Source organism: Oncorhynchus mykiss, chromosome 19 (assembly GCF_013265735.2).
Source record: "Oncorhynchus mykiss isolate Arlee chromosome 19, USDA_OmykA_1.1, whole genome shotgun sequence".
NCBI classification, from domain to species: Eukaryota; Metazoa; Chordata; class Actinopteri; order Salmoniformes; family Salmonidae; genus Oncorhynchus; species Oncorhynchus mykiss.
The window spans coordinates 43,782-53,297 of record NC_048583.1 but is presented as its reverse complement, the minus strand read 5'-3'; the positions used below and the strand labels follow the sequence as shown (position 1 = coordinate 53,297).

The following is a 9,516-nucleotide window of genomic DNA, read 5'->3' as shown; positions in this document are numbered from 1 at the left end:
CATGTAATGTTGTATCTTCAGACTGTCTAAATGTAGTACAGTGAAAGTGATAACTAAAAGGACAAGACACACTGTAGTCAAGCTCAATGATTTTCTTTATTCATTTTACCACAAGATGCAGAAGGGATATAAACATGTATATATAACAAAACAAATACTTATCTAACACAGAAATGTAATGCCCCCCCCCCCCCCCCCCCCCCCCCCTCTCTCGCTCGAAATAGTGATTGGGATAATAGCTGAATATGTGAAGTTTATGCTGGAGTCCAGCCACCGTATAGATGGAACATAATCCAGCAGACATACTGTAGCTGTGGAGGGATGTGTGTTTGCACAGATCAATAGAGGTCACATTCTTACACACTCACACACACCCACACACAGGCAGGAAACACCACGTGGCTTCTGAGAATAGTTTGTTCATTCTTCTTTCATACTGATCTGTGTTGTGTGAACATGACTAACAACAGCAACACCACTGCTGACACTGAGAAAAGGTGTGCATTTGCGTGTGTGAACGTGTGTATGTGTGTGCATGCATGTGAGTGTTAGTTTGTGTGTGCATGTGTGCGTGTGTACGTGCGCGCATATGCGTGTTTGTGTGTGTGTGTGCGTGTGTGCGTGTGCATGCGTGCTTGCTTGCAAAACAGTACAGAAAGACCCTTCAACCTCATCATCATCCTTCCCCTCTAATCAGGGACTGATTCAGGACTGGAATACTAATAGCCAATATACCACTAATCAATTAATCACCTATCAGGGAATAAGGAAAACAGCACCATGGCAAACCTTGAGGCCCCTAGTATAAACTTTGGAGCCAAACAAGGATGGCAGAGGCGGGGCACCACCTGCTATGAGCATCAAATGGTGATGGGTGACATGCCTGTGGGCCAATCAGGGCGGGGCACCACCTGCTATGAGCATCAAATGGTGATGGGTGACATGCCTGTGGTTCAATCAGGGCGCGGCACTTTGTAAAGAAACATCCAGAATTTACTAATTGAAGTTAGTTTATTACAGGATAAACCTAATAATCCAGGTTCTACTTGTAGACTTCTTTCTCTCTCTCTCTCTCTCTCTCTCTCTCTCTCTCTCTCTCTCTCTCTCTCTCTCTCTCTCTCTCTCTCTCTCTCTCTTTCTCATTCTCATTCTGTCTCAACCTACCTACCTCTACCCAGTTTTTATTGTCCTTTCTGATTTCCCTCTTATTGGAGAGAAAATGACTGGGGGGGGGGTAGTATTTTGTAATATTTGATCATTTGCTGTAATCTATTGTTTGATGTTGCTGTACAAAGGAATAAATTGCAGTAAACATTTCCCCCACCAGTTTTTACTTTCCTGTATCAGTTTATTGGACAATTCAACTCGTGTCATGTTATATTACATCTTAATCAGTGGCCCAGGTAATGTTGTATCTTCAGTTTGTCTAAATGTAGTACAGTGAAAGTGATAACTAAAAGGACTAGACATACTGCTGTCAAGCTCAATGATTGTCTTTATTCATGTTGAAACAAGCTGCAGAAGGTATATAAGTGCTTTAAAATCTCCTATGGAGTCTGATACACAGGTTAATACACACATCTTAATAATAACTATTTCTGGTAGTCAGGATGAGGTCTTTATGTAACATCCACCAATAAACCAATTATCCTATTACAATAAAAGCTTTAGACACTGAAGACACGTTGTTTGGCTTCATTTACTTTTAGAAAGATAAGCAGCATAGCTGTTAGTTTTAAATCGTCTTTAGGGACAATGACTCAAGATCAACACAGATTTTCTTAATTCATTGTTGTCTTGTTAAAAATTTTGCAATTCAGGTTACTCAGTGTTTTGATACTCTTTAGTTTGTACACAACATCGCACCAAAGGTTTTTATCATTCTCTTTCTTCAGCACGGCAGTAACTCTGAACACTTCATATGGTGGAATCAACACCTCCTTTTCATAATTCCCCAGACTGGGGAAAGACTTCAGGTCAGCGCCAAAACATGTCTCTATCTCAAAGCAAGACTTCTCTCCAAAATGTGTCAAGTTCTTTAGGAAAGAACTGGAGGCAAAGAGGCCGAATCTGATTTCCTTGTTCACTTCACCTGAAAACTCCATGTTGGTTCTCCGGTATGTGGTGTGACAGGTATTTTGTTTTAGTTTCAGGATGCGAATGGCGTCAGTCAGCAGGAAATGCAGGGAGTGGAACTGGAAGGAGGTTGTGTACTCATATCTACTGGTCCGGACAGCTTCGTTGAACACTGGGTATATCTTAGTTTGACCTCCTGTGTAAGCACAGATAGCTCTAATGTGATTGTAACTAAGTTCGTGTAGTTTATTGTTGACTGATTTGTACTTATTTGAGGCACATGTTTCTGCTTTCGTCCAGGCTTGTTCGAAGATCCCTCCTGTATTGGTTTCATTTGGAAGATATTCCTTCACCTTTTTGCCCATTTCTTTTATGCATCCTTTATACATGTCGTCAACAGAGTTAGGGACCATGTCTAAGGTTATGGAGGAACTGAGACCAGGCTGACGGAGATGAACCTTCAAAGAAAATGGAGGGGAAAAACAGGCAATGAGTGTAAAAACAGAGGAATATTTTGTAAATATTTAAATTAATTTTAATTATCATTCTCTTTCTGCTCTCATTCTAAAATGAATTAATTCAAATTCAATATGCTTTAATGGTGTAAATTATGAGGCAAATGTTGCCAAAGCAAAGTGATACACACAATTATGAAAAAAACAGTTACACAATAAAAGTAGTAGCTATAATACTATACACAATACCAGTCAAATGTTTGAACACACCTACTCATTCAAGGTTTTTTCTGTATTTGTACTATTTTCTACATTGTAGAATTGTAGTGAAGACATCCAAACTATGAAATAGCACATATGGAATCATGTAGTAAACAAAAAAGTGTTAAACAAATGAAAATATATTTGAGATTTGAGATTTTTCAAACTTGCCACACTTTGCCTTGATTACAGCTTTATACACTATTTTGGCATTCTCTCAACCAGCTTCATGAGATAGTCATCTGGAATGCATTGTTGTGTTCGTTTCATGTTAGTTAATTCTGTGTTCCCGGTCCAAAATGACTGCCCATTATAGCTTATTATACATCCATAATTATACATACAGTGGGGAGAACAAGTATTTGATACACTGCCGATTTTGCAGGTTTTCCTACTTACAAAGCATGTAGAGGTCTGTAATTTTTATCATAGGTACACTTCAACTGTGAGAGACGGAATCTAAAACAAAAATCCAGAAAATCACATTGTATGATTAACGTAAATCATTTGCATTTTATTGCATGACATAAGTATTTGATCACCTACCAACTAGTAAGATCTTCACAGGTAAGTGATTTATTTTATCACTATTTCTGACTTTCGTGACGCCTCTGCTTGTTTGGGGAATGTTTGTAATGCTTTTGTACACAGGGCGCTGTCCTCAGATGATCACATGGTATGCTTTCTCCGTAAAACCTTTTTGAAATCTGACAAAGCGACTGGATTAACAAGAAGTTACGCTTTTAAATGATGTAGGACCTGTGTATGTTCATGAATGTTTAATATTACGAATTTTGTATTTTGAATTTCGCACCGGATGTCGCTTGCATCCCACCTAGCGCAAAGAGGTACTTTAAAGAATCTCATGGCTTAAAAATCCTTCTTTAACCTGTCTCCTCCTCTTCAACTACACTGATTGATGTGACATCTACAGTATATTAGACCATAGCTTTCACCTGGATTCACCTGGTCAATCTGTCAGTGAAAGAGCTCTTACTGTGCTGTTTTATTCAAATGCTTTCTCTGGTAAGATTGATGTATCTTGCTGTCAGTCAAATTATAAATATTTAGAGACCCACCCCACAGTTGGACTTTGTTTCATTTAGGGGAGCTCATGTCTCACTCTTGTTGCTGAGCAAACCCCCACCTGTAATTTGCACTATGAATGTAACCAAAGAAGCTGCGTGAAATTAAAGAGTAACCAATCATTTGAAGCCATCAAGCCTCACTCTATCATTTATTTACATTTTCATTTAATAATAAAACCAGCAAGGAAACTCCTTAGTTATGACTTGTTTATTCAATGTCAGACTGATAAACTATATGCAGAGCAAATCATTTGCAAAGCTGTCATCAAGGCAAAGGGTGGCCAATACATTTTGATTTGTTTAACACTTTTATGTTTACTACATGATTCCATACGTGTTATTTCATAGTTTTGATGTCTTCACTATTATTCTACAATATAGAAAATAGTAAATATAAGAAACTCTTGAATGCGTAGGTGTGTCCAAACTTTTGACTGGTACTGTACACACACACATATATATATATATATAAATATATCAAATAGATAAAATAAACAAATAATTATATATTACAAAAATGTAATACAAAAAGAAAATACTCTAACACCTCTCTCTCAATTCAATTTCATTTTCACTTTAAGGGCTTTATTGGCATGGAAACATATGTTAACATTGCCAAAGCAAGTGAAGTAGATAATAAACAAAAAGTTAAATAAACAATACAAATTAACAGTAAACATTACACTCACAGAAGTTCCAAAAGAATAAAGACATTTCAAATGTCATTATGTGCAAATATTTCTCTCTCTCTCTCAAAATAGTGTCGTATCTTACCATCTTGGAGTCCACACCCAAAGTCCAAGCCTGGAAGAAATACATCACAGCAAAGGTTAGGATCCTGTGTCTTGCCATGATGTCAACATATATTGGTCCAATGTCAAAATGTATTGGAGATCAGCTATCAGAGAGCCTTGTTATACCAGTGCTCTTGAGGTTACTTTCACAGTCCCTCCTCTCTTACTAGGAATAGGCACAGGCAGTCACAAGTACCCATCAAACCACAAACACCATTACACAGCGCACACACACACACACACACACAGACACACAGACACACAGACACGCGTAGCCAAGCGGTTAAGAGCGTTGGTCCAGTAATCGAAAAGTTGCTGGTTTGAATCCAATAGCTGGCAAGGTGAAAAACTCTTCCATTCTCACCGGTTGCCGATGACGTCGATTAAGGTAGCCCCCTGCACATCTCTGATTCAGAAGGGTTGGGTTAAATGTGGAAGATACATTTCAGATGTATGCATTCAGTTGTGCAACTGACAAGGTATCCCCTTTCCCTTCACATACTCACACACATACAGTGTGGTGCCTAGTTTGTACAAAATCCTGCAGTACCTCCGGCACTCCTGGAACAGGGTTTCCTAACCCTGGCCTAGTCTAAGCTTTGTCTGCCAATCATTCCGTTGAGTTAAATACTGCCATCTTCTGCCCAGAATGCATCGCATCTAGACTGAAGGCCTCTGGGTACATTAGTGTGTGTTTGGATTCAATGGTCTCTAATGCCAGTGCCCAGGGTATGATTTAGACAGTTTCCCAATATTCTAATACTGCTGGTTACGGTTGTTACCTTTCCTTTGTTATGACTGAGATGTGAGAGACCTGGTAGGTTGATTGGGTTTACATTCCTTTGTTATGACTGAGATGTTAGAGGCCTGGTAGGTTGATTGGGTTTACATTAATTTGTTATGACTGAGATGTTAGAGGCCTGGTAGGTTGATTGGGTTTACATTCCTTTGTTATGACTGAGATGTGAGAGACCTGGTAGGTTGATTGGGTTTACATTCCTTTATTATGACTGAGATGTGAGAGACCTGGTAGGTTGACAGGGTTCCATCATATTGCATTCATATGTTGAGTTCTGGGGTGGTTACAAATTAAAGGAAACAAGGAAAGGAATGGAAAATATTGAGACTATTGGGACATGGCCTTAGTGTTTGGGAACATAGCTGCTGAATCTGTCAAGTTTATGTTAGAGTCCAGCCACTATATAGATACTGTAGCACCTAATCCAGCAGACATATCTGTAGAGGGATGTGAGTTTGCACAGATCAACAGAGGTCACATTTGAACTCACACACAGGAAACACCACATGTTTTCTGAGAATTGTTTGTTCACACTTCTAGAAATACTCAACAATGTATGAACATGACTAATAACAGCAACATCACCGCTTACACTGAGAGAAGGTGTGTGTGTGTGTGTGTGTGTGTGTGTGTGTGTGTGTGTGTGTGTGTGTGTGTGTGTGTGTGACTGCGCACACACACACACACACACACACACACATCTGTTGATCAATCAATCAACCAACCAATTAATAAACTATCAGGGAATAAGAAAAACAGTAAGACATCAAACCTTGAGGCCCCTAGTATAAACTTCGGAGCCAATCAAGGACGGCAGGGGCAGGGCCCCACCACTTATGAGAATCAGCTGGTGATGGGTGACATGCCTGTGGGCCAATCAGGGCGGGGCACATTGTAAAGAGACGTCCAGAATTGACTTAATTGAAGAAAGTGTATTACCGGATAAGCCAGGTACCGCTTGTAGATCTCTGTCTCAAAAGAGTGTAGTAACTTACCATCATGGAGTCCACACCCAAAGTCTAAGCCTGGACAAAATACATCACAGTAAAGGTTAGGGTCTTTCGTCTTGCCACGAAGTGAAAATATATTATATATTGGTGGAAAATTGAAACAGAGATTAATTGTCTTTTAAGATACAGAATCAGCATTAAAATGTCTATCGTGCCAGTTTCCAGGGTGTGATTTAGACAGTATCCCAATATTCTAATAATGCTGGTTATTATTGTTACTTTTCCTTTGTTATGACTGAGGTAAGAGGCCTGGTAGGTTGATAGAGTTCCATCATATTGTGATCATATGGTGAGTTCTTTCAGATCTGTGATGTTTTACAAATGATATGAGATAAAGAAAGGGGGCAAGAAAAGGAAGGAAGCAGATTGGGACTATTGGGATGTGGCCTTAGATTTGGGCCACTGACTGTGTAGTTGATTGTGGAGTCCAGTCACTGTATAGGTAGCACATAATCCAACAGTTATATCTGTAGAGGGATGTGTGTTCACACAGATTAATACAGGTCACAATCTAATGCACGCAGGCATACACACACCCCCACACAGGCAGGAAACACTACATGGCTTCTGAGAATTGTTTGTTCATACCTCTTCAATACTGAGCTATGTGTGAACATGACTAACAGCAACACCTCTGCTGATACTGAGAAAAGGTTCCCATAGTAACAGTACAGAAAGTCACTGAAACCCCATCATCATCCTTCCCCTCTAATCAGGGACTGATTCAGGTCTAGAATACTAATAGCCAATATACCACTAATCAATCAATCACCCAGAATAATGGAAAGCAGTACTACAGTGAAGCTTGAGGCCCCAACCCTCTTCTCAGGGACCAACAGACGTGTCACATTTAGTTTTTAGTGCTAAACTAGAACACTTGATTCAGTCTACTAACAATCAACCCCTTGACTAAATTAAGCAGGTGTGCCAGTCTGGTTATCCCTGAGGAGAGGGTTGGAAAGTACCTTTTTTTTGTTAAGTACTGCACCTAGTAAACAACCCTAATCCTGGAGTGCTGTAGGCACTTCATGTTTTTGATTGAACCAACCAGGAAGACCAGGTGTGTTGAATTTTGTCATTCACTTAACTGATAAATTAGCTCAGTTGGTCTGGTGTGGAGCCTAGTTGGAACAAAACCCTGCAGCACTCCAGGAACAGGGTTGCTTGCCCCTGGCCTAGACTAAGCTTTGTCTGCCTATCATTCCTTTAGCTGGTTGAGTTAAATACTGTCCTCTGCTGGCTGCTGTGAGGAATGCACCTTTTCAAGACACTAAGGCCCCTGGGTACATTAGTGTGTGTTTGGTTTTCAGTGGTCTCTCCTGCCAGTATCCAGGGTATGATTTAGACAGTATTCTAATAATGCTGGTTATGTTTGTTACCTTTCCTTTGTTGTGACTGAGATGTGAGAGACCTGGTAGGTTGACAGAATTCCATTCCTTTGTTATGACTGAGATGTGAGAGACCTGGTAGGTTGACAGGGTTCCATTCATTTGTTATGACTGAGATGTGAGAGACCTGGTAGGTTGACCGTGTTCCATTCCTTTGTTATGACTGAGATGTGAGAGACCTGGTAGGTTGACCGTGTTCCATTCCTTTGTTAGGACTGAGATGTGAGAGGCCTGGTAGGTTGACAGAGTTTCATTCCTTTGTTATGACTGAGATGTGAGAGACCTGGTAGGTTGATAGAGTTCCATCATATTGTGTTCATATGGTGAGGTCTTTCAGATCTGTGGTGGAGACAAGGAAAGGAGACAAGGAAAGGAAGGGATCTGGCCTTAGTGTTTGGAAACATTGCTGCTGAATGTGTGAAGTTTATGTTGGAGGCCAGCCAATGTATAGATGGAAAAGAGATCAACATAGGTCACATTCTAACACACACACCCAGGCATAACAACAGCAACACCACTACTGACACTGAGAAAAGGTGTGTGGGTGCGTGTGTGTGTGTGAATGCGTAACAGTACAGAAATACCCTTCAACATCATCATCATCCTTCCTCTCTAATCAGGGAATGATTCAGGCCTGGAATAATAATAGCCAATATACCACTTTAATCTATCAACTGATTGATCGATTAGTCTATCAATCAACCAATCAATTAATTAACTTTTAGGGAATAAGGAAAACAGAACTATGGCAAACCTTGAGGCCCCTAGTATAAACTTCGGAGCCAATCATGGATTGCGGGTGGGTGGCCCCACCTGCTATGCAAATCAGCTGGTGATGTGTGACATGACTTTTGGCCAATCAGGGTGAGGCACTTTGTGAAGAGACATCCAGAATTGACTTAATTGAAGTTAGTGTATTACCCGGATAAACCAGGTACCGCTTGTAGACTTTCTCTGTTGCACTCTCTCTCTCTGTGTCTCTCTCTCTGTGTCTCTCTCTGTGTCTCTCTCTGAGTCTCTCTCTGAGTCTCTCTCTGTGTCTCTCTTGGTATCTCTGTCTCTTGCTCTCTCTCTCTCTTTCCCTATCTCCCTCCCTCTACCCAATTCTTATTATTCTTTCTGATTTCCCCCTTATTGTAGACAAAATGTCCAGGGGGGAGTATGTTGTAATATTTAGTATTTTATTGTAATTGTTGTAACCCATTGTTTGCTGTTGCTGCACAAAAAAAGAAATTACAGTAAATGTCCCCCCACCAGTCGGTAGTTTCCAGATTCACTTTATTGGACAATTCAACTCGTGTCATGTTATATAACATCTTAATCAGTGGCCCATGTAATGTTGTATCTTCAGACGGTCTAAATGTAGTACAGTGAAAGTGACAACTAAAAGGACGAGACATACTGTAGTCAAGCTCAATGATTTTCTTTATTCATTTTGCCACAAGCTGCAGAAGGAATATAAACAAAACAAATACTTATCTAACACAGAAATGTAATGCCCCCCCCCCCCCCCCTCTCTCGCTCGAAATAGTGATTGGGATAATAGCTGAATATGTGAAGTTTATGCTGGAGTCCAGCCACCGTATAGATGGAACATAATCCAGCAGACATACTGTAGCTGTGGAGGGATGTGTGTTTGCACAGA

At 40.2% G+C, this 9,516-nt stretch overlaps 1 protein-coding gene across 1 annotated transcript; it reads right to left on the bottom strand.

Annotated features, from left to right (window-relative positions):
• Window positions 1-1,478: 1,478 nt before the first annotated feature.
• LOC110516050 (erythroblast NAD(P)(+)--arginine ADP-ribosyltransferase-like) lies at window positions 1,479-4,785 on the bottom strand. Its single transcript, XM_036953886.1, has 2 exons — window positions 4,655-4,785; window positions 1,479-2,534 (listed from the first exon to the last, which is right to left on the bottom strand). Exons 1-2 carry the CDS (start codon window positions 4,730-4,732, stop codon window positions 1,782-1,784), a joined length of 831 nt encoding a protein of 276 aa, XP_036809781.1. The 5' UTR covers window positions 4,733-4,785; the 3' UTR covers window positions 1,479-1,781.
• Between the last annotated feature and the right edge of the window lie 4,731 nt (window positions 4,786-9,516).

Coding starts and splice junctions, on each gene's coding strand:
- LOC110516050 (XM_036953886.1), bottom strand. CDS start 4,732: ATGGCAAGACACAGGATCCTAACCTTTGCTGTGATGTATTTCTTCCAG. Junction 2,535..4,654: donor TGGGTGTGGACTCCAAGATG/GTAAGATACGAC, acceptor TTTTCTTTGAAG/GTTCATCTCCGTCAGCCTGG.